The sequence below is a fragment of the Asterias rubens genome, chromosome 21, assembly GCF_902459465.1.
Source record: "Asterias rubens chromosome 21, eAstRub1.3, whole genome shotgun sequence".
In the NCBI taxonomy this organism is placed as follows: Eukaryota; Metazoa; Echinodermata; class Asteroidea; order Forcipulatida; family Asteriidae; genus Asterias; species Asterias rubens.
The window spans coordinates 4867789-4893984 of NC_047082.1; the positions used below are offsets into that span (position 1 = coordinate 4867789).

A 26196-nucleotide genomic window follows, 5' to 3' on the forward strand; every position below is an offset into this window, starting at 1 on the left:
ATGCTCTATATTACATAAGTGGTCTTGATGGGACTCAGGTATCTTGAGTAGAGTTGGAGAGACTGGTACAACGTGTCTAATGGCAAGATTTGGACAGGACAAATAAATGAAAACATCATACCTCACGCTTGAGTGTGGGTTGTGGTTGGGACCGAGGAACAGCTCCCTTGTTCTTGCCCGCTGCTGCCTGCTCTAATGTGTTGTAGCCTCCTCTACCAGCCGCTGCTTGAGCACCCTTCCCTGCCATCACTTGATCAATAGTCTTTCCTCCAGCCGCTCCATGTTGCTGTGCAGCAGCAGCTCCCTTACCACCCATAGCTTGTTGCACAGTGACACCACCACCGGCAGCAGCCTGCCTAGTTGCCCCTTTGCCCCCTGTCATGGCTTGTTGTAGAGTAACTGCTCCAGTATTGGGTTGAGGGCCGGGAGGTTTAGCCGAGGGTTTACCGCCCATTGCTTGTTGTACTGTTACCCCAGCTGCTGGACTCCTCTGGGGTGGAGGTTGTGCCCCTTTGCCTGCTGTGGCTTGCTGCATTGTTACACCTCCTACTATATAATAAGACACATTTATATTTATTTATATTGGGTGCGTTCGAAGCTTCTCTGTGTTGACCCCGCGTTGCTCATTCAGGTAGGTTTACAGCGCCAAGCTGTTCCCATCAGAAGTTACCGTGGCTGCGCGGAAGTCTTCCGGCACCTATTTCGGCCACAAGGTTTTTACATCACGGTCGCAGTAAGTTGACAGGGAGGTCAGTTTACCATGCATCCCAATTGGATTTAATTTTGTCATTCTACAAAAAAGTCGCAGTACCTTATACAAATAAAATAAGTCCAATGAAAATACAGTTTATAGACTCTTACTTCGCTCGGCCCCAGCGGCCAGTCTATCCAGGACCGCTGGGATGGGCTAATCAGCTTGCACAGATTTTTGTTCAGGAAGTATTGTTGTTTCTGTTTTTCTTTGTGTTGTGTTTTGTTTTTGTGGATATGTGCGCATTACAAGTCTTATTATTATATTATTATTATGTATGCAGTGCATAGAAATATGGCGCAGTGTGAGTGTGATGCATGATGGGACTGAGCAGGGCCTTGCCTTAACCAATGAGCGTACTTAATAACTTTGCCCATCTTAGCACCTTTGGTTAATGCATGGAGGAAGGAAGAGAAGGAGCTCGAACGACCCGGAAAACCGCAACAAGTAACAAAAGAATACCCTGACAATGCCCCTGTCTGACCAGTCGAAAAAGATAGGAGACCTCCAGCTGGATGACCGATCAACGAGCAGGATTAGATCTCTTTGTACAGAACCTGTGATACCGCCGCTCTGCACCGTTGTCTTCGCGTAAAGTTCAATCATTGGTAACAAGAATTGTGAATATACACGTTTTCATTTACCGTTTGTGTTGTTTCACGGAAACATCATGGCATATTTTTACATTTTTTGTGACTTTCCGGTCACTAGCGGTGGTTCAAAATTTGGGTATTAGCACACGAGGGTGGTTGGTATTCAATTGTGTTTTTCGATTTGGTGGGCGAAAGTGTACACAATTTTTATCAGGTCTCAAAAAAGTTGTTTTTTTCTGTAATATATTCATACAACATACGACACCAAAGTTGAGTGAAAAACCAAGTGCGCACGCGCAAACTCACATACGCCAGGTCGCCAATTGTCTGTATAAGGTATGTGGGTGATTACGAGGTGTCGTTAAACGACCGCGGTACCACGGGTTCGACTTTTGAAGTCCCTTCGTTCGAGCTCCTTCTCTTCCTTCCTCCATGGTTAATGTAAGGCGCTAGGCACGAGTGAAGACTCTTACCTGCACCAGTAGGTTGTCCTTTGTCTTTAGGTCTAGCTCCTTGTTTCCTGCTAGCCATTGCTTCATTGAGTGATTGACCACCAGCAGCACCAGGTTGAGGAGCATTAGTCGATGGTTTCTTACTCTTCATGGCATCATTGAGTGATGCGACACCTCCCCCAGTAGCTCCGTGAGCTCTTGGTGCTAGGCCTATTGGTAAACAATCAATGTTGGTCAATACAGGGTATCAGTATTTTTAGTTTTTAAGTTTTTTATGCAAGTTGCCAGACACACAAGGCCTGAAAGCCACTTCAAGGTGTAAGCTTCAAATCAACTATTTTTTAAGGGGCCATTGCCACCTACTCCTGCGGCTGAAACAGGATTACCCCCTTTACAGTCCATACCGATTTAGGGTTGGGTATCAACTATCAGAAGCCTAGCTGGTAGAGCAGAAAGCACTACCTGTACCTCCCCAATTTTTACAAAGCAATCATGATTAAGTGTCTTGCTTAAGGACAAAAGCATCCCAACCGTGACTCAAACCGACACTTTGCTGACGAAACACCAGAGCCTTGAATCCAGTGCTCTTATGACATCCCACAAATAATACAAATAGTGCTTAAAGGCCGTTGGTTATTGTCAAAGACCAGTGTTCTCACTTTGTGTATCCCAACATATGCATAAAATAACAAACCTTTGAAAATTTTGACTCAATTGGTCGTCGAGGTTGCAAGAGAACAATGAAAGTAAGTAAAACCTTGTAACACAAATTGTTGTGCTTTCAGAAGGGCTTCGAGAGTGAAGACAATTAGTATTTGGGTGAGAAATTGCCTCTTTCTCGAAAACTACGTTACTTAAGAGGGATCTGTTTCTCACAATGTTTTATACTGTCAACAGCTCTCCATTGCCCGTTATCAAGTAAGCTTTTATGCTAACAATTATTTTGAGTAATTACCAATGGTGTCGTGTGCCTTTAAAGAAAATGATCGTGATTCATGTTACATTTGATGCAAATGTTGGGGTACACCAAGTGACAATCACCACAGGTGTCCAGTGCTTTTAAGACATTTGTGACCCGCTCTGTGAAAATGAGTCAGATGTTGGCAATTTAAAAAATTGGCAGGAAAGAACGTACCAGCAGCAGTTATTTGGTATATGTCTAAGTATTGGGGTGTATCGTGTTGCTGAGTTACTCCCGTTTGAAATTAGACAGTATATCATTTTTTTAAAATGATGTTTTAAACTACCATTTCGCGCAAAAGGATGAAATTAGACTAAAGTATGATCACAAAATTGTTGTATTCATAGCTTTATTGCCTACAAATAATTGTTCTGATATTTTCCACATTATACTGTCCATTACATAATAATGCATTGGGCGACATCTGACTCATTTTCAGAGTGGGTTACATTTTGTTTTAGTATTTGATGATGTTTTACCTGTCTTTTGCTGTGCCATCATAGCTTCCTGTGTGAGTGCAGCTAGTGCAGCTTCAGGGTTACCAGTGGCTACTGCATCACCAGCCGTTCCAATCAATTGACCTAAAGCGTCAAAACCACCATCGGCTACTCCGCCCTTACTGTACTCAGCTTGACAACCGGCCATCTCTCTCAACTGGGCATCGAGCTGCAATCAAAGATACATCAAATCAATGTCATAAAACATCCTTCAATTTTTAGAGTGTCATGGCCGAGTGGTTAACCCTTTCAATACCATTGTCGAGTACTGCGCAATGCAAGCGCTTCCTTACCAAAGTTGAGTTTACTCGACCGTGCGTCGTGTAGTTGCTCCGTCCCAATGTCGAGAAAACTCGACAGAAAAAAGCCTTGCCTTTGAGAGATTGTATTATTTTTGTTTGGCGCCCTCTGTTGTTAGGTTTTATATAGACGGGTTGCTTGTTTACCAAGCATTGCAATGGTATGTATTGTATAGTGGGTCGCCATTATGATTTTCCAAGAAAAGTACACTTCAAGATTTCACGCTTCCGTTTTTTTTCCCGACAAAAATCACCATCATGTCTGCTCATTGCACGGAGGTTTTGGCAATCAAAGGTACACATTGTTGATGGAAAAATGTACCAAATATTGAGCTAGACTTAATAGATGGATTGCACATAGTGTCAATGACCGCCATATTTGACGATAAACAGTAGAAAAGTGCATGCAAGTACGCGCTGCACACAGCTCTCAGCAAATGATAGCCTTTCCGGGGAAGTTTTACCAAAGATGGTGGTCAACGACGTCATGTGCAATCTATCTATTCCTCCAAGCTGCTTTTACTTGTACCTGTTTGAGGCCTGCCATCATCATCGGTGTATCAACTCTCAGAGAAGTGTCTGGCCTGGTACTCTCTGGTCGTGGTGTGCGCAGCAACGAAGAGCGCTGTGCACCGGCTACCTGCTGTCCAGGTACATCCAGACCCGGATTGGATTTAATTGCAGGGTTCGCTCCGACCGAAGAGTTCTCTCTGCCAGCTGCTGTAATTTCAGGTACTCTAGCGGAGTTATCAGGAGTAGCTGCAGCTTCACTGCTGAGACGTCTACCCTCAGCCGTCTCCGGTCTGCCTGGGGAGCTTGGTGATGTCGGCGTTCGGATGGCACTACCTGGGCGGGAGACTGAAGATTCAGGGTGGGACACAGCGCTTCTTGGACGTGAGACGGCACTACCGGGGCGTGAGACTGCACTACCAGGGCGTGAGACGGCACTACCGGGGCGAGAGACTGCACTACCGGGGCAGGAAATGGAACTGCCGGGGCGAGACGACATGGACGAAAAGGCACGGTCGTCCAGTTCAAACTGTTAACAAAAACAAACATATTCAAGTTTCAAAACTGGATTAAGTGTGCATACATGTAGATACATATTACAAAACAACACTTTATTGGATGCGTTCAATTAGCTTCCACATGTCGACCCCAAAATGCTCATTCTGGTGAGCCCCTGACAAGAGCTAATGGAACGATCACACTCACCCTCTCGTGATGGCGTCATGCAACTCGGGCCAGCCCCAAGTGACCCACTCCACAAGCAGGGCACTGGGGACTGACCCGGGTGAGCCCCTGGAATGACGTCAAAGCTGGTCTAACATACTAGGGGCAGACCGGGTCGACTCGGGGAAGCTGATTGAACGCAACCATAATAATGACAATGAGATTATAGCTATTTGCAAGTGAATCAAACTATGATTTGCAACTCCGACAAGCAGGATACGATCCCTCTGGAGGAGATCCACCGAACCTATAACCTCTCTTAGTGACCACAGACCACCTCAATCAATTTCATTTTACTTCTATTATAGACCATGTCAAATAACCCCTTTGTTGTTATGAAAGCGGCCATATTGTTGGGCATGCCGTATGCGAGGTTCCCACTCGGGCAATTATGACCTAAGTACTGAGTATACAGTGCTAACATATATCATGATCAGTGTATAAGGTTAAAAACAACATAAATATTCTTTATCCCCGATGCAAATTTAACATCTATTAGGTACTTTGTAATTACCAACGTTACTTTCTCCTGAAGACGAGCAGAGTATACTGTTCGAAACGTCAAGACCAAACTGGCTCTTTTCAGAGCCAGCACTCCCTCAAAAAAGATTTTACTCATGGTTGTACCTGCAAGTCAACTATTCATATTTATAGTTGCTCTTATTATCCACACCATGCAAAGCTTCAAACACCATTCACAATATGGTTTGATAACTGACTTACTCCATAGTCCAGCAAGGGTTCCGTCTCACTAAAGCGTCCATTCTTCTTCAGTCTTGCCTTCAACTGCTGACGACGTTGCTTATTTAGAGCACTCTTCTTCCCTTCCTACAACATAACACAATAATTAGGCAAATTATGTGGTACAAAAATGATATAGTTTCTTTATGAATAAATGACGGGTGCACAAGGCCAAAGACACCCTCATGTCATTTATGTGGACGACAAATCACTGCCAGAATTGGTCTCAGCTCTCATGAGCGAGCCTGTGCCAGAACTCACTGTTTGATGAGCTGTCTACCTTCTTTGATCCACCGAGTTGTGCCTGCATCAGTTGTTTTTATCTTGTTGCTCTAATATACAGAGTGCTATTACAGAAGTTCCACTTACCGGAATAATGCTCATGTCAGCAGCATCTTTGTAAAGCTTAGATTTCTCACGATCTTCCTGTTGGAAACAAAAATATCATCCAAACTGATTGTAATAACAAAAATATATCATAAATATAATTAATATACATATACAGGAACATTTGTACAGAACAACTATCTGTTTGAGGGTTTGAGGATGGCAATGGAACTACACACAGTGGATAAGCCCTAAATCAGAAGCCCATGTGTGTTCCTGTGTATTGTACATTGTGGCAAATTGTTTCTAACGAAAATAATAAAAGACTTCTGGCCAGAAGCCTCTTTCATCATTTTCTTGCAACTTCAATGACCAATTGAATTCAAATGTTCACATAGCTGTTATTTATTGCATATGTTGAGATACACCAAGTGAGAACACTGGTCTTTGATAATTACCAATCGTGTTCAGTGCCTTTAATGGGGAAGAATGAGCTTACCATGAGCTTGTTGCGCTTCCTGAGGAGCTGTTGTTTACGAATACCTAAACCAATCAACAAGAGTAATGTGAACCCTCCCATTGAGCCAAAGACAATGCCAAGTATTGTACCGAACGGGATGTTCATGCTTGGTCGTACCACCTTACGGACATAGCCCAAAGGAACTGAAAATAAAAAGAAAAGCCAATTTATTGGTTTGAGGAACCTCAATGAAGTTTGTTCTCTGTAAAGAAATATTGTAAACATAAACAGACTTGACTTGTAGGATTTGAAACTTTGCATGGTGGAAATAAGATATAGAAGAGTTTGGACGTGAGACAGCGCTACCGGGGCGAGAGACGGCACTACCGGGGCGTGAGACGGCACTACCGGGGCGTGAGATGGCACTACCGGGGCGGGAAATTGTAAACATAAACAGACTTGACTTGTAGGATTTGAAACTTTGCATGGTGGAAATAAGATATAGAAGAGTTAGCGGTTACACCATGTAATAACTATCTCTAAATGAGTTGGGGTGGTTCTGAAAAGAACCGTTGGATTAACTCGACGTTTCGATCAGTATGCTCTGGAATCTCCAGAAGACGATCAGAGCATACTGATCGAAACGTCGAGTTAATCCAACGGTTCTTTGTAGAACCACCCCAACTCATTTAGAGATACTTATTACATGGTGTTAACGCAAACTCTTCTTTATCAGACTTGACTTATAACGACCTACAATGAATATTTCTAGACCGAATCTATTAATTTTAGGTTTATTCCTTAAAAACCAAAGAACAGCAATCAGGGTACACTTTTCCCTCAAAACTTCACAGGGGCAACGAAGGCGATTGCCTTGATGCCCCCTGGTCATTGCCTTGGTGCCCTTAATATGCTCCAGCAGAAATTTAAAGTTTCCTCAAAGAGTGCCCTTTTAAAAACGTAGCATACAGGCCTGCAAAATTATCTTTACTTGATGTGTTCAAAGAATCACAGGTTATTTGTTATCTTATTCTTTTATTTTAGGAAAGATAGAGGACTGAAATGTATATGTACACTAGGGAAGGATTTCGTCAAGCATTTTGTAAAATTTAGCAAAATAATTTAACTGATAGTTTAGTTTTCAGTGGCATTGGGTATGTTCAGACAGCCTACTAAGTTAGACCCGAACGGGTTTAACTTTCGAGGTGGTTGTAAAAAGTTGTTCCCTCGTGTTCAGACAGCACTGAGTTAAACCTGATACGGTTTATCTTAGGTTTTAATCGGTCAAAGCAAACGCGACCCTGTTACTCTAAAATCCTGTTTATTGTCCTGTTCATTGGTCACCGTGTGTTTACGTAATGATTACGAAGGTCAATGGGTCGTCTGTTGTGAGTTAAACCGGATGTGGTCTTTTTTATTCTGTCCACACAAAATGTTCAAAGATAAACCCGAAGCGGTCTTAAGATAAACCCCCTCGCTGGACGGTCTATCTTTTGTGGGTTGAACTCGGTTCGGTCTGACTTTACTACAGTTCAGACACACAGAGTTGAACTCGACCGGGTTGAACCATGAGTTAAACCGACTTTAGTACTGTGTCTGAAAGACCTTTGATACATTTTATGCGACACATAACACAAAAATTAAACAGCCTCTCTTTCCACTTGATCTCCACAGTTTGCTTTTGTTTAATTTGTTGATTTTACCTGGACATGAACAAGTATTGGAATAAATGTACACACAAAAATGATTTGTCTGCAATTTACTAATAGCAAAATAGGTGCACCCGTTTTGTTTACACTGAACGGCAATTTTGAGTAGCAAATAAAACAAATTATGTAGAATTTTGCGAAGTGATACAAGAAAAATCAACATTAGGTGCATTCGATTAGCTTCCCCGGGTCGATCCAAGTGTGCCCCCAGTTCATTCGTATATCTTTGACGTCATTCCAGGGGCTCACCCCGGGTCAGCCCCCAGTGCCCTGCTTGTGGAACGGATCACTTGGGGCTGGCCCGAGGCGCATGGCGTCATCACGAGAGGGCGAGTGTGATCGTTCCATTAGCTCTTGTCAGGGCTCACCCGAATGAGCACACACCTGGGTCGACACGGGGAAGCTAATCGAACGCACCCACTGTGCACCTTCCCTCGGCACTGGAAACCCAAAGTTGACTTTTACCTGGACATGTTTGTTTGAAGCAGCTTTGGAACTGTTCCGTCTCGTCATCTTCTGGGCAGGGTTTACCACCATTCCTTGGTCTTGGATTGGTACACGTCCTTACTCTAGTCTGGTTCCCTCTTGAACAAGTCTTACTACATTCACTCCAAGGTGTCCAGTCGGACCACTCACCTTCAACACAAATCAATACATCAAATCAATTTTATACAATTTATCAACAATTCAGGGTGCCATGGCCGAGACGGGTGGAACGTTACTGTTAAAGGCAGTGGACACTATTGGTTAACTCAAAATAATTACTAGCATAAAACCTTACTTGGTAATGAGTAATGGGGAGAGATTGATAGTATACAAATAATGAGTGGCTCAGAGTGGAATGGGAGGAATATTATATATATTTTAAGGTAAAATTTGGACTGTTCCATTTCACGAGGCGGAGCCCTTCATGAACTCCTTCACATGGCTTGTTACCAAAGGACTGGCGGAGGGTTAGTGTTAGTGTCAGGGTTTGATGTAGTATGGGAAACTTTAGACTGCCAATCACCAGGTAATGTCAACAACTTAGGAATAGGAGAAGCATGAGTGACGGTCACTGACAGCAAATACCTTGTATTTTGCATGTTTTTGATTTTGTATTTTAGATTTAGCCAAACTGCATTTTGTTTTTCATAACACATTGCCATACTGTTCTGGAACAGGACGTACTAGACACGAGTTCCCCAAGGATAACAAGCGGTGTGCATGAGTTTTGGGGAGTAAATTTCTTCTAGGGTAATTAGCAAAAAATCCTATATGCTGACCTACCAAAACTTGAGAAGAAATCTGAAGTTTAGTTGTATGACAATGTATCTGATTTAATTTTCAAGAGGCTGAGAGACTTCTAAATATTTTTTGAGTATTTTTGAAGTTTTAGCATTTACCATTGTTTTCTATAGGAGTTGTGCACCCTTACCTGGTAGGTCTGCTGCCCTCTAGTGACAGAGCTTTCAAAAAGTCTCTCATTGCCTCATTTAATGATCGTACCATTGTGAATGCAGTCAAAGCCTTGGCAGGTCCCATCTCTTCATGAACTCCTTCACATGGCTTGTTATCAAAGGACTGGTATCGGGTTAGTGTTAGTGTTGGGTTTAGTGTCAGTGTTAGACGTGGTATTGCCTCATTGATTTAACGTACCATTGTGAACGCAGTCAAAGCCTCTGCAGGTCCCATATATCTCTTCATGAGCGCCTTCACATGGCTGGCCACCTCTTACCGGTGGAGGATTGGTACAGCGTCTGGTTTTTCGCCCCCTGCATGTCTGATCACAGGAATGCTCATTCCATGCACTCCACTGCCCATCAACTATAACAGAACAAGGAAGAAAAAGACTTGGTATCGTACAAACTTGACAAGTCCAATGGGGTGTCATAACTCTTAACTTAAGCCATGTTAGTTCCCATCGGGCGTTTTCTTCTGCCGCGTGGAAAGTAACCAAGACTGGCTTTGGTGTAATTCTACCGTGCAAATTCCCACCTAGACTTAGATTCCAGCGTTTTATTAAACAACTTGTCAACAAGTCTACTCAATAACTAAAAGAAGTACTTAGTACTATTATGGCAACACTTTACAAATGGACAAGCCATGGTCTGTGTTCAATTCGTGAGCTTATTAGTCTTGGCTCTGGTAAGTTTTTGTCCCTTTTTCTTAAAAAACATTTCCTCATAGCGTGTATGAGCTCCTGTATCCGTAGCTAACGTGTGTGCAAAATTCAATACGTGTCGAAGAATCTGTATCTGTATGTGTATCCGTAGACATGCGAAACCTCTCTATCTCTAATAAAGGATGCGTTCGATTAGCTTACCTGGGTCAACCCCGGTCTGCCCCCGGTGCGTTCAAATAGCTTTAAAGTAATTCCAGGGGCTCACCCGGGTCAGTCCCCAGTGCCCTGCTTGTGGAGTGGGTCACTTGGGGCTGGCCGGAGGTGTATGATGTCACCACGAGAGGGTGAGTGTGATCGTTCGATTAGCTCTTGTCAGAGGCTCACCCGAGTGAGCACCGCGGGTTTGACCCAGGGAAGCTTATCAAACGCATCAAATGACAACACGACAAAACATACAATGACCAAGACTTGACTTACCAGGGCATACCACGAGGCTGCATGCTGCAGTTTTACGGCTGTCTCCAGGGCACTCCTTACCACCATACTTGGGTACAGGGTTGTCACATGTACGATACCGATACTTATAACAGTCTGTATTACAAAGAGTCCATCCTCCCCAGGCTCCCCAACCACCATCAACTGTCAGTAAAGAAAATAAATGGCTCTGGATGAGCTGAGTTTGTTAAAGGGAAGACGTTAAAAACGTGCTTAGTAAGTGACCGAGTGGTTAAGAGCACCGAACTCAAGGTCTGCTGCTTTCTGCTCAGCAGAGTGTGGGTTCAAGACACTTAACTAGTATAATTGCTTCTCTCCACCAATATTGGTAAATGGGTAATCTGCATGCTGGACGACCTTGCTAAGGGGTTGGACACCAAGTCGCAAATCGAATGTGGTACTGCTGGACTTTGAGAAGGCATTCGACAAAGTGTCTCATCGGCACCTGCTGAAGAAAGTCCATCATTACGGTGTAAGAGGTAAGACACTGGAATGGATTACAGACTTCCTCCACTCTCCCGCAGTCAATGTTCTCGTCGATGGTCAGCAGAGCAGCGAAACTAGCGTCACATCTTGAGTCCCACAAGGCAGCGTACTCTGCCCTCTACTCTTCCTAGTGTACATTAATGACCTGCCTGACTGTCTCTCAAGCTCAACAACTACGTGCAGGCTATTTGCAGACGACAGTGTTGTTTACAGACACATCTCTACAACCGACGATGCCATCAGCCTCCAGAAGGATATCGACGCCTTCCAAGACTGGGAAATGAAATGGCTGATACGCTGCAATGCATTAAAGTGTCAAGTTGTTAGAGTTACCAACAAGCGGAACCTTGTCCCTACCTCTTACACCACTCACGGGCATACCTTGGTGGCTGTCAACTCTACCAAATACCTAGGAATCCACCTTGATCCGAAGCTAAGCTTCAACACCCATGTTGACAACATCTCAAAAAGAGCCACTAGCACCAAGGCCTTCTTCTCCCGCAATCTGAGCCACAGCAGCCAGAAAATCAAAGAAGCTGTCTATACCACCTTTATTCGACCATCCGTCGAATACGCAGCAACTTCATGGGATCCCCACACACAGCATAACATAAAGAAGCTAGAGCAAGTCCAACGAAGCTCAGCTCGATTTGTCATGGGAGATTACAGAAGAACAAGCAGTGTTACCGCCATGCTAGACCACCTCGAATGGCCTTCTCTACAGGAACGCCGTCATCAAAGTCGCCTTCAAATGGTGTACAAAATAAGATTTAACCTGGTCGACATCCCCTGGAGCATCCATCTGACACATTCAACCACATCAACAAGAGGTCATGGCTCCTGTGTCACAATCCCACATACCAGCTCTTCAGCGTACGCCAGCTCTTACTTCCAAAGCACCATCCGGGACCGGAACAACCTCCCAGTTGATCCTGCGGCGTACCCGTCCCTTGACGCCTTCAAACTGGTGTTAAGGGACCCCCGATTGAAGTAACCTCATCTCCAGCTTTTTTACTCGCACCTGTACATAATTCTATCTGCATCTGACACAAATTCCTGTTGCCCAAGTCAACCCACCCAGTGCGTACATCTTCAATCAATTGAAGGCTGTACTCGACAAGGAAGAAGAAGAAGATGGTTCTTGTGATTGATTAAGCTTATAGTGCGCTACTTTGGCGGCACAATATATAACTTAGAACTACCTGCACAAAATTTGAATAATTATTGAAATTGATCAAGGAACTTGAAAAGGTATGCCTAATAATTATTCATAAATCAAGAGAACATGTTGCCCTCAAGCATTGTTCATGGAGGCGATAACGGAACGAACCTCAGTCCTCATCATAGTTCTAAAATTTCTTGGTCTAGCAAGGAGCATTATTTGGCCACACTTTACACAGGTTAAAAAATGACTTGATTATTGGCTCTTTCACTCACAAGGCCATTGGTAAAGCTATGCTTAAATCGCAAATGTGGATCATGCGTGGTAAAAAAACAAGTACCTACATTACACTACACTACCTACTACAGTACATATGGCATGGATTTGTTGTCAAATTGTGTAATTTTTGAATAAATGTAGATAGAATCCTATACTGGAAAAGTTTCCGTATGGCGCCACCACTTTTTCATTCGATATGAAATAATATAGTATCTTATTTACCTCAATGATATATCCCTTTTTGTAAAAATTAGTGAAAAAGTGGTGGCGCCATACGGAAAGTTATCCTGTGGGGCTCTATAAATAAATCTAATTCAACTCAACAAAGTCAATTGCACTGGGGGAATGTGGGAATGTATGGACCTACCACATACGGTTCTTCAGTGACTGAGAGATTATGATAAATGAGATAAATAATTTAGCTTATTACTGCTCATTATTAACGCACTGTGAGACTACAATGATAAAAATGCACCGCACAAAATCACTCACCAGGACAGATGACATCTCCACATGTTGCATTCTCTACACTTATACCGGTGCAGTTAGCGCCACCATGTGCCGGAGTTGGGTTAGTGCAATTCTTCCTTCTGTATGTTATACCCCCTCCACAAGAGACGCTACAGGGCTCCCACGAACCAAAGTCTGTCCACCCTCCATCAACTACAAGATAATCAACAAAGTATATTCAGAAATACCTCGTCCACTACAATATTATCAAGAACAAAGTATAATCAGAAACACCTTCATTAACAAGAAATTCAACAACTTATAATCAGAAATACCGATCATCAACTACAAGATAATCAAAAGTATAATCAGAAATACCTCCATCAACTACAATATTATCAAGAAAAAAGTATAATCAGAAATACCTCCATCAACAAGAATTCAACAACGTATAATCAGAAATACCGATCATCAACTACAAGGTAATCAACAAAGTATCATCAGAAATACCTCCATCAACTAGAATAATTATAATCAACAAACTATAATCAGAAATACCTTCATCATACTACACAATATAATCAACGAAGTATAATCAGAAATATACCTCCATACAAGATAATCAACTAAACATCAGCAAAAATACATCAACTGCAAGACAATCATAACAAAGTACAATCAGAAATACCTCCCACCAACTACAATATCAACAAAGTATCACCCATCAACAAGATCATGACAAGGTATAATCAAAAATACCTCCGATGCAAGATAAGATACAATCACAAATATCTCCCATCAACTACAAGATCAACAAAGTATCACCAGCAAGGTCCGACTACAAGATAATCAACAAATTATAGTCAGAAATACATCCATGCATGAATGCTCCATCAACTGGGAACGGCCGTTTAATACCGGCAGGGCGTGGCCGTGCGATAAAGGCCCGAGACAAACCATAAGAATTTTCTTTCGCAAGGCGGGGTGCATGGATTTTGTCAAGACATCGGGCGTCGGCACGGAGCACAGAATCACACGGAGAGACACTAACGCATATTATTTCCCTTTTGGGGGCGGGATGATGAAAATTAATGTTCAGTCCCCTGGGGCCGATAAATCCATGTCACTGAGGCTGGAAGGAGAATTTGTGTGGTTCCTTTTTGCACAATGAATTACAACACCCGTTGTTGTTATTGGATACAGGGAACATGACCAAGATGGTGGCAGCCTGACAAAGGTCTGTAGCGTATTGCTTGGGGTGTGTTCGGTGGTGCAAAACTTCCATAGTTACGGGTTGTTTGACTTGCATTATAGATAAATGCAAGGTTAGGCCTACTGGTCCATTCTCTCATCATTGAATGTGACCACAGAGTACATAGTCTACCTATTGCTCACTCAATCAATGTCCGAATAAGGTCTGCTGATTATTTCGACTCCATCTCTAACGCTCGAGTTCGCTGAAAAGATGTTTAAATTTCGAGACTCTTGCAGTAAATTGCTAGAATCATAGATACCCATGGCTTGTTATTTATGTATAATCGTCCATTTCGTTAATGTTGTCATTGACAGATTGTTTCAGGTTTCATAAGTGATCAGTCACTATAAGGGAACAATACATGCCTCTCGTTAACGGATAGACAACGGTTTCAATGGATGGTGATTATTTTTAACAAGAATGAACACAACAGTTTTGAAGGCTTTTACCTGACATAATGGTCAAACTGGATAATTGCTAAGTCATTAGTTTTTGACACTACGCTCAAGTCATCTCTGTGGAGGGGAAAATTGATAATGATTTGTATTTAGTTCTAAGGCGCTGATCGGCACAGTTGAATGGTTAGTAAGCCTGCTTATGGATCAGGTGAGCTTTAAAGACACTGGGCACTATTGGTAATTGTCAAAGACCAGTCTTCCCACTTGGTGTATCTCAACATATGCATAAAATAACAAACCTGTGAAAATTTGAGCTCAATCGGTCATCGAAGTTGCGAGATAATAATGAAAGAAAAAACACCCTTGTCACACGAAGTTGTGTACGTTTAGATGGTTGATTTCGAGACCTCAAGTTTTAAATCTGAGGTCTCGAAATCAAATTCGTGGAAAATTACTTCTTTCTCGAAAACTGTGTCACTTCAGAGGGAGCTGTTTCTCACAATGTTTTATTTTACCAACCTCTCCCCATTACTCGTAATCAAGTAAGGTTTGATGCTAATAATTATTTTGAGTAATTGCCAATAGTTTCCACTGCCTTGAAGGCTTGAATGAGGTGAGTGAGATGGCGTTTCTGATCTAGGTAGACAGCTTATTCCACATATTGGGGCCATATACAACAAATGTTCTCTCTGCAAAAGTTGAATAGCGAGTTCTTGGCACAACAGAAAGGGAGCAAGAGGTAGACGAACGAAGATGTCTTTGTTGAGATCTCAATTCGAGAATGTCCGTGATATATCCAGGGGCATATTTCATAGAGCTGCTTAAGCACGAAAACAGTTCGCCTATTTTACACATGTTACTGGCAACATTTTTATGTCATATACATTGATTGTGACTGGTATTTAGCTGTTGTTCACTTAGCATAACAATTGAGTGGAGTCTTGGCCGGTAATCTGATTTTACTAAGCAAGGATTGTTTTGCTTAAGCATTTTGTGCTTAAGCAGCTCTATGAAATTGGGCCCAGGAGCTTGCTTATGGTACGCTTTATACTTTAGGATCATTACTTTGAAGATGATTCGTTGAGAGATGGGGGTTGCATTGTTACCTAGACCACGCTCATTTGTAACCGATAAACATGTCATTTCTTTCATATAAATGATTAGCCTAAAGATGATACTGTCCGAAACTATCGCCTTGGCAATTAATCAGTATGAGCAATTGATGCCAGGTTTAATAAAAGACTTCAAAACTATTGTGTTCATTTTAACATGATGAAAAACAATCACCATAAAACAAATTGGTAGCCGTTAATAGGAGGCACTTATTTTTCCTTTGGAAATTATCACCTTCGAATGTGAAGTAATCTGTTTGTACTCAAATACAACAAAAAGGTAATTTATTGTCATAATTATTTAGTTTTTGGGTACCTCACTTGGCTGGCAGTAATACAGTATTTTTGAGATGGTCTGCAAAATGTTGGCGAGCAAACTGCTGGGTGTTGTTGGTATATTTACGATGGCAGACTACGCTGCTGTAAACGGACGGTGTTGGAAGAAGGCCCCTACTAGAGGGACACCTACCGGAGGGACACCTACTGGAGGGACACCTACCGGAGGGACACCTACCGGAGGGACACCTACCGGAGGGACACCTACCGGAGGGACACCTACCGGAGGGACACCTACCGGAGGGACACCTACCGGAGGGACACCTACCGGAGGGACACCTACCGGAGGGACACCTACCGGAGGGACACCTACCGGAGGGACACCTACCGGAGGGACACCCACCGGAGGGACACCTACCGGAGGGACACCTACCGGAGGGACACCTACCGGAGGGACACCTACCGGAGGGACACCCACCGGTGGGACACCTACCGGAGGGACACCCACCGGAGGGACACCTACCGGAGGGACACCCACCGGAGGGACACCTACCGGAGAGACACCTACCGGAGGGACACCCACCGGAGGGACACCTACCGGAGGGACACCCACCGGAGGGACACCCACCGGAGGGACACCTACCGGAGGGACACCTACCGGAGGGACACCTACCGGAGGGACACCTACCGGAGGGACACCTACCGGAGGGACACCTACCGGAGGGACACCTACCGGAGGGACACCTACCGGAGGGACACCTACCGGAGGGACACCTACCGGAGGGACACCTACCGGAGGGACACCTACCGGAGGGACACCTACCGGAGGGACACCTACCGGAGGGACACCTACCGGAGGGACACCTACCGGAGGGACACCTACCGGAGGGACACCTACCGGAGGGACACCTACCGGAGGGACACCTACCGGAGGGACACCTACCGGAGGGACACCTACCGGTGGGACACCTACCGGAGGGACACCTACCGGAGGGACACCTACCGGAGGGACACCTACCGGAGGGACACCTACCGGAGGGACACCTACCGGAGGGACACCTACCGGAGGGACACCTACCGGAGGGACACCTACCGGAGGGACACCTACCGGAGGGACACCTACCGGAGGGACACCTACCGGAGGGACACCTACCGGGGGGACACCTACCGGAGGGACACCTACCGGAGGGACACCTACCGGAGGGACACCTACCGGAGGGACACCTACCGGAGGGACACCTACCGGAGGGACACCTACCGGAGGGACACCTACCGGGGGGACACCTACCGGAGGGACACCTACCGGAGGGACACCTACCGGAGGGACACCTACCGGAGGGACACCTACCGGAGGGACACCTTCCGGAGGTACACCGCCATGCCCACCTACTTGGAGCCAGTGGCAAGACAAATGTTACAAGATGCATGATGCCGACGTAACATGGGAAGAGGGAAAGCAGATTTGTGTTGCGTGGGGTGGGGTGATGGTTGTCCCTCGATTCGAAGGAGAGATGCAACACCTCGACACGATGTCCAGTGGCCAATGGTTCTTGATTGGTTGCAACGACATTCAAACTGAAGGTTTGTTCACAATTCTAGAAATAATGTTCAACTATGATGTAGTCCTTATGTTTACTTTATTTGTTGACAAAATTAAAAACAAAATGCCACACACGGTTCAGGGCTACAGGTAAAATAAGGACAATCTAAAGTAAGAGGAAATATTTGGCATTCCTCTCTTTGGGAGTTCCAAAGTGCAGCGGCTTGTGGCATATCGTATTGTTAACAAGAGACGTAAATCTGCGTTCAAATCTTGAAAGTCTTGTGTGTATCGAAAACGAGAAAACAACTGGAACGAAGACTAATTGTTTCAATGAAATCTTAATCTTCTTTCGAGGGACACATGATCATCCAACTAACGATATTACAATTCAACTAAAAATTTAAGAGAAACGAAGTATAATGGGACAATGCTTGCCTAAATGTTGAAATAATTATTTACTTTTAAAGTAAATAATTGGTGTTCACCAAAATAAGAAGATTATATTCAAATGAAAACTTTAAACCATTATTTAGAAAGTCCTTCCATAAAAAAACACTCTTCAAAAGATTATTTTCGTCTGAAAAGGTGTCAAGACAATTCAAAGTTGAAGACATTGTGTTTTGAAGATCCACGGTATGATCGTCTTGTGTTTTGATAGCCACAATCATTATAAACCACGATGAATTAGTAGGAAATAACAGCGCATGGACCTCCGGCTCGGACCGTGAATATGTATGAGGTATAGTACCATCCGTTAATACATACCCACGTGATCGGGTTTTGACCAATCAGAGTCTAGAAACTGTCAAAAGTATTTATTAATGTGCACAAATAACCTTGGTTTTGTTTGTTTTCACTGAATCATGATCATAAATTCATTTTTTTTTTAATAAAACGTTCACTGAATGTTCATTGAAAACTATAGGCTATTTGCATCGCTGCCAGCGTAGAGGGCGACTGATGTAATATCAGTCGCGATTCTGGCATGACCGCAGCTGGACGTCCTGTAGATCCGTTGCAGCATGGGAAATTCAATTAGAACCTCGGGAATTTAGAATTGTGGTGCGGTACAGCCTTAACTCAACAGTTGTTAAGAGTATCGTTTGGTATTTTGAGTTAACAACCTATGAACTGTGAGGAGTATACGGTACTTTTATTTGACTTTACCCTAAAGTTGTGGAACAGTTGTAAATAATTACTCACGGCGACAGGGTGGACCGCCCTGAGAAATTTCAAATGCGTACCAAGAGTTACAAAACTGTTTTGTTGCCTAGATTCTAGGTTCGATATCAGTATACGTATATCAGCATAAGGTTTAGTATAGATAATGCCTGTATTTTGTCAGTTTTAATGTTGGAGTGGCAACCCCAGGGTGCAGTTTGCGTAGTCCAGTGTTATGATTTACATTAATATTTAAAGAGATCATGGTAATCAGTACGGATGGTAATGTTAACGACGCTCAATGATCTTTTAGCAGTGATGTTCTATTCGTGTTAACAATAATGGGTTCTTGTCAAGAGTTCAAGTACACAAGTAATGCATTAAAGTAAGATTGCAATCGGATTTAGTTTTGATTACATATCAGTCTAAGGGTTTGATTAAATTTACTGGCAGCACATTTGTATACCTGTCTTGCAGGCATTACATGTATATAGAATACTTGGGTATTTTAGGCACAGCCATGCCTGAGAGCGTTCATCGCAAGATTTTAACCCCGTGAAAGCACATGATATGAAGGGGAATAATGAGGTTCACGCTTGGGTTTATAGCGGGCACACCAGCCCATACCATGCACATAACAGTTAACTGGTCCACGCCAAGTCCCTTTGTGTGAAAATTTTGAGCCCGTTTTCTATGGGCGGCCAAAAGGGCCAAAAGGGCCAAAAGCTAAATAAAATAAAAACTAACTATATTTTTGAAAACTAACATAAAAATCAAAAAAAATCAAAAAACAATTACAAATATTAAAGATAACAAATAAAACAAATAATAAATTAACAAAATTTATGTGTTGATCGTAAACACAGAGCATCAAAAGTTTAAAATGAGTAACATAACAAAAAAACAGTATACTGTAAATTTAGACGAAAGGGAAAAGCTAAAGAATTAGTCAAAACTGGAAATATTAATCCATCAGAAAAATACACTAAATGAAAAAAAAAGTTAATAATAAAAAAATGTTTATCCCTTAAAATAATCCATTAGAAAGAAAATTACACTAAATTAAAACAAGGTTATAATACAAAAAATGGTTGTCCCTTAAAAATACATACACGAAATGTTTTTAAATTAATGCAGAATGTCACGAAGCAGTTTGTAAGCTAAGGAATGGTGTTGATTTGTTTTAATTTTCCAGTCCTTTCGGGGCATATACCGGGTGTCTCAAAAAAACCTATACACTTTTGAAATGGCTGCCGAATAAAAAATATACGATGCTGGGGAAAAATGTTTATGTGTATGGATAGCTAATGATCTCAACTTTCGTATGACACCAAAAAGTCAGGAAAACAATTCATGCCTGGGTGAGTACTGCTCACTTTTGTGAAGGGTATAAAAATAGGCTGCGCAGGAATTAGCCTTTCTTGATAAATTCATGATCAAATGCGATCAGTTTGGGTTTGCTGAGTGAATTTTATGGTTAATTAAACCATTTTTTTGTTTAATTCATGAGTGAACAGGAATTGCTTTTTGTTCTTGTAGCATTGAAACTTTCTCTGGTATACTCAGTGGTTAGGAGGCAAATCGCTTATACCCATACCTAAACCTATGTGGAATCTAGAGCACTGTGCGATGGCGGCGATGCAAATAGTTTACTAGTGGGGGGGGGGGGAACTTGAATCTATTGCTCGAACAAAAACAATGTGTACTTTCCTTTACAAGCGTTTGATGTAACGAAACTTTTTATTTCTGATTGACTTGCTTCAGGTACCTGGGTGTGTCTGGATGGAGGTACTATTGACGTGCAGGACAAGAGATGGGAGTACAATCAGCCAGATAATTACTACAACGAAGATTGCGCTGAAGTCCGTGCTGCAGGCTGGAACGATATTCCTTGTGACCTTATAACACGCAATTTAATCTGTCAGCGTTCCGTATGAGCAACACTGTAGCTCCCACGAAGGGTTGCCCAATATTCTATTCTGGGCAAGTATTTTTTTTTTTTGAAAGGACACATTGCCTTCAAATTTCTCAAAATGTTGCAGTTTGGAGTGAATTGTTCATTATCTCTTTTTAAGAGTTGTTCATGCACAAAACACTATTTAAAGTCCAGTTTATCTCAGAACAATTTCGCTTATTACCTTTTTGAATCTTGCTATAAAGTTCACTGTGCAGTAAGAGCTAACAAACTGTTAGATTTGGTTATAATAATAATTTCATGATTGTGTAAAAGATAACTTTAGCAGTCGATAAATTTACAATTTTGATAGAATGAAATGACGTCATTGTTTAAAAGAAGTTCAACAACTTTGTTTTCCTTTCTTGAAAGAAAGCCTATTAATTTCAAAATAATAATTTAAAAGTTGCTTTTGGAAGCTCACTTATTATGTGAAGGTTTTGCAGATTATTGTATTAATCTTTTCCGGAAACTCTTTTCTCCGGCTGCCATCTCAATATATATATATATTTTTTTTGACTCCATAACGAATAAAATACTTCTTCAAACATGGAGCATATGCATTCCATGTATACGCCGTGTACTGGAAACACTTGACCTTGTTCAGAAACGTTTTGAAACAATAATATTAATTCAGTTGGAAAGCCAAAGCTAAAATGATTTCATTTGTCAGAATCTACTCCACGTTATCAAAAAGGAAACTCCTGAACAAGTCCCCTTGTTGTTCAAAGAATTAAGACGCCTGGTTTCTTTGTTCAACCCCAAAAATCTAAAAGAATAATGACATACATTATTGGAGGTATTCTGTATTTCTAAATGCCCAACATTCTCATTAAAATCACAGGAATGAATGACTTCCTTAAATACTTTAGGTTTAAAGTTTCTGACTATTATCATACTGCCAACGTCTTGGTCATGTTCCTAGTATACAATAACAGTACTAAATGCTAATATTCACTGTACAAAAAGAAACCAGATTATTTCTCCTTCTAGTCTCGGTTTGGTTACATTGGTATATGGACGTGGGATATAAAGATGGCCGCACCTTGATAATGGTCTCGAATGACGTTTGGTTTTGTGATTTCGCATTAAGGTTATTTTTTTTACATTAAATATTCTGAAAATGTTTCAAATATAAGTTGAGACATTCTTTTTGTTTTCAATTCAATTCAATTCAATTCAATTTATTTATTTCATCACAGATTCCATTATTTCATTTACAGTTTTTTAAATAATGTCCTAAGTTAATAGCTTTGATTGTGTGAAATTTTAATCTGTGCATCGCACGGCCCAACTGAAAGCACACAAAAACAACTTTGCTAAGCAAAAATAGGCTACCAGCCAGAACGCAATACAGTTACCATTGCGCTGGTACCCACGTCATTGCTGGCATTTAGCCAAGAAATTTGTTAAGCATAATTCCCTGCTTAACATCTTTATGAGGGGCCTATTTCCTGGCACTGTTTATCGTAAGGAAATAATCAGCGCTTACGGAAACAGGGATTCCGCGCTTACGGCAAGCTTACTTAACGGGTTAGCATGGAATTTCTGAAGAATAATGATCGCAAGCGCAGAATTCGGCGGTAAGCAGAGCCATGAAATTGGGCCCAGTAAAATCTTACGGGGAAAACACTTTTGAAAATGTGTTCGTCCTGCCTGAAAGAGCAAGTTGGTTTAGTCTCAATATTTCAGCAACTGACTACTTAAGAGCACACTACATTGAATAAACAAACCAGGGCCCAATTTCATGGCTCTGCTTACCGTAAGCACATAATCGGCGCTTATGGAGAAGCAGGGAATTCCGTGCTTACGGCAAACGTATTTCACGGGTTTGGCGAATTTTGGCTTCTGCCCGTGCGTACTCCGCGTTACTAGGGATTCTACGCTTACAAGGCTAGCGCAGAAATTCGGCGCTTGCACGTAAGCGGAGAATCGTGATCGTAAGCGCAGAATTCCGCGGTAAGCAGAGCCATGAAATTGGGCCCAGCTCCCACAGAGCCATCTTCTCAAGTTTTCAAGAAGAGAAAATTACGTAACGTAGCCTATCCCTCAGACAAAACTGATAAGCAATATTTAATCGAAGTAATAATATGAATAATATAGTGATATTTATTTATGTTTTAAATTACTCTCTCAGCACTGCAAGCTCAAAATAAATTACATTATGCACAAAAAACATGTTTTACTCAACCTTGTAAATGAATAGTGTGAAAAATTAACCCGAACCAACACCATCTCTTTGAAATAAACCCCGACCGTTCACAACCCCGACCCCTCAAAATAACCCCTAACTAACCCGACCTCTGAAAATAAACCTTAACCAATCCCGACTCCGACAGGCACACATAAAACGATATTGAGCGAGTACCAGCCCCGAAACTTTTCTTACAAAGTGAGCGCGCCCAATTTCAAGGTGATAATGGGTGCTCTCCATGGGCTACGGTTATGTAACAACTGGGGCCAGTCTTTGCACAATAAAGACAGGGGACCAGTCTATTTTCTGACCCTAGACGTTTACAGAGTGAGGTCGGCCCGTTACCAGACGCAGAATATAGTGTGAACTGAAATGAAAACATTATTGATCTACAACAATTTATTGTACACAAATAAATGGTAACAGCGAAGACAAGATTTGATACCATTTTATCTCGACTTACCAGGACATGGCTGAGTGTTGCAGGCAGCTGACTGGAAGGCATACCCAGTGCAATTCAAACCTCCTCCTGAAGGGGCGGGGTTATTGCATTTACGGAATCGACCATGCATCCCCCCTGCACATGACTGAAGGCAGGCTCCCCACGCACCCCATTCTGACCAAGATCCATCCACTTCAAGATAAAAATTAAAACACATTTTTACAAATATATCATTACACTTGCAGGCTGTAATTAGCAAATTAATTAGCCAAAACATTATAACTTATTTGTCTTTTCAAATGCTATGGGTGGCATGGTTGACTTGTGCGTAAAGCGCTCGCCTCTCACCAAGGTGACCCCAGTTCGATTCCCGGCCAGGGCCATTTGTGAGTTGAGTTGTGCGTTGGTTCTCAGCTGTGCCACGAGGGTTTTCCAGACCATCCGGTTTTCCTCCCTCGGGAAAAATCAAACACTTTCGATCTTGGCTTTGCTCCGTGGTCATAATGGGTTGATGTGGCTGGCAGCTGAATGCGCCCTTGCATGCCTGCTTCTCGAACGCATAGCCGCGTCCTTCGCAATTCAGCTCTTAGCTGCGAGTAAGGATGATTAGCCCCCCCCCCCCAAATTATTATTTTATTAAAATCCTACCTTTAGGCCTTCTAAAGAAAAATAGTTGGTATCCTGAAGTTTGAAGGTTGGAACTTGAGAGGTTTCGCGGATACACATACATATACCGATACGTCGGCACTTTGTGTGTTCACGTGACGCGTATCCGCGACTATCGTATTTTGCATACTAGCAACGGATACGGGAGCTCATACACGTCTTAGATAAACGGATACGGTTTTGCAGACTTTTATTGGTATTTTTGTCCCAGATCAAAAACATTTACCAGGGAATCGCTTTCACTGGTATCGAGCTTGATATAGATGGAAAATTGTTAGCCATTTGCAAGAAAAACGATGAGAAAATACAGTGTATAAAACACGGGGTCTCTCTCTCTATATATATCGTCATTTTTGTCAGAAAAACACTCATGATGAATGCGAGCGCACTCAAGTGAAACATATATAGTTTGCGAAACAAAATCCAAACACGCTGCTCCGGATACGGTTATCATATCCGTATCTGTATCTGTATCCGCACGCTTGCGAAACCTCTCTATTGAGACTCACCAATACTGGAGTTTTGGCTGCTGAATAATGTAAAGCCATCATCCACGGTCGTCACTTCAGGATCAGTCCCAGGGCTACCTGTAGGAGCATCTTGGGTGACGGACAATCCACCAAAATCAACTGTAGTGGGGACAGTATCTGTAACTATGACAACAACAGGCAAAAAATATCATCAATTCAATTCAATTCAATTCAATTAGAACATACCACATTTGAACATGGAGGTATCATCCTAGAAGCCGAGGCTTGTGATTGATATGCCGGTTGCAATTATACAAAACAAAACAGGATAAACTGCACCAAATTGTAAAAGAAAGAAATAATAACTGTTACGGTAAATAAAACATAGTAATCAGGGAGACAGGCAGCTCCATTTTTTTACACAGAATTTTAATCAATTTAACGTTATAAACTTGGGTAGATGAAGTGAGTTGGTTGCTCATTATGTGCAAAATTTCGGGCAATCACCATTGCACTGCGCATGTGTATATTTGTTTGTTTGTACGGCTGTTCTCTTTTTCGGTACCTTCTGGAGACCAAGGAAAAAAACAACAAAGGGAGAATAAAAGGACTCCATATAGGGAAATTCTAAAGACCTCGGTGCTCCACAAGAAATTTTGTGTACAAAGTCTATGTTTCCCCGTTCTCTGGCAGATGGATCTATATAGACGTTTCTTTTGCAACGTCACAGCCCGAGTTTTTGCCAACCCAGATTGGAAAACTATGGAAAACCACAAGTGCAAATCAAGAATATATCGCTATTTTTGGTAACAATGTAACCAAATTTGTTGATTTTGTGAAAACAAAACAACTAATTATGAGAGGTATTTTGTTAATTGGAAGTTTGCAGAAAATGTTGAATTTGGTTCAAACATCTGTTTACACTATTGAGTGTTTTACTAACTTTTGGCTGACCATGCCAACCAAGGCGATTTGTTTATCAACAAAAGAAAGGTCTATACCTTTATCGTGCTGTCTCCATCTTGGTCATGTTCCTTATATCGAATAACAATAATGCATGCTATCGTTTTGCAAATAGGAACCAGGCTATTTTGTTCTTCCAGCCTATTTGGTAACATTGTATATCAAGATGGCTGCACTATGAAAAAGGTATGTTGTATCAACACGACACTATCGTCACGGGTAATAGAACACATCTTTCCATTGGAAATACCAATAGGAGACTTTCCAACGCTAGGTGGCAGCAAACATACCGGGTAAATTTCCATTGTTTACGTAGTTCCGAACATGCGCATAATTCTGAGAACAATGGATTTACCCGGTAAGTCTGCTGCCCTCTATCGTCCCAGAAAGTCTCCCATTACTTCGTTTCTTCAAGGTTGCTTTATGTCTGATGCTTGTCCTCAAACGTTTGCGGCTCATTGCTTTCTTATGGCTACTATTGGAACATGATCGCTAATTGTAGTAGTAGTTATTGCTAATCGGTTTGTATAAAAGCGCTTTATACTCCCAAAGGGCGTCTCGAAGCACTTCCAACTCTAGTACCACTGGTCACTGATGGGCCATTTAACTCATTCCTTGAACCATCTCAGCTCCCCTGGGAGCACCGCACTGCCAAATAATGGGTGCTTTCGTTAGCTTCCCTGGGTCTCCCCTGTGGTGCTCGCTCGGGTGAGCTAAACGAACGACTACTCACCGCTCTCGTATTGACGTCATGCACCTGGAG

The 26196-nt window shown here is 42.3% G+C and overlaps 2 protein-coding genes across 2 annotated transcripts in view; one reads left to right on the forward strand and one right to left on the reverse strand.

Annotated features, from left to right (window-relative positions):
* Window positions 1-14710, reverse strand: part of LOC117304763 (serine/threonine-protein kinase CST20-like) — a 29459-nt gene extending 14749 nt beyond the window's left edge. The window contains exons 1-12 of the mRNA XM_033789369.1: window positions 14704-14710; window positions 13042-13212; window positions 10605-10766; window positions 9662-9829; window positions 8489-8659; window positions 6354-6517; window positions 5897-5953; window positions 5510-5614; window positions 4083-4592; window positions 3237-3423; window positions 1818-2006; window positions 122-549 (exon numbers count right to left, since the gene is read on the reverse strand). Of these exons, the coding sequence (XP_033645260.1) occupies window positions 122-549; window positions 1818-2006; window positions 3237-3423; window positions 4083-4592; window positions 5510-5614; window positions 5897-5953; window positions 6354-6517; window positions 8489-8659; window positions 9662-9829; window positions 10605-10766; window positions 13042-13212; window positions 14704-14710 (2319 nt within the window). The remainder of the gene's footprint in view (window positions 1-121; window positions 550-1817; window positions 2007-3236; window positions 3424-4082; window positions 4593-5509; window positions 5615-5896; window positions 5954-6353; window positions 6518-8488; window positions 8660-9661; window positions 9830-10604; window positions 10767-13041; window positions 13213-14703) is intronic.
* Window positions 14711-17369: 2659 nt separating this feature from the next.
* Window positions 17370-21849, forward strand: LOC117304867 (mannose-binding protein-like). Its single transcript, XM_033789496.1, has 2 exons — window positions 17370-17621; window positions 20509-21849. The coding sequence occupies exons 1-2, from the start codon at window positions 17462-17464 to the stop codon at window positions 20679-20681; spliced, it is 333 nt and encodes a 110-aa protein (XP_033645387.1). The 5' UTR covers window positions 17370-17461; the 3' UTR covers window positions 20682-21849.
* Window positions 21850-26196: the final 4347 nt, after the last annotated feature.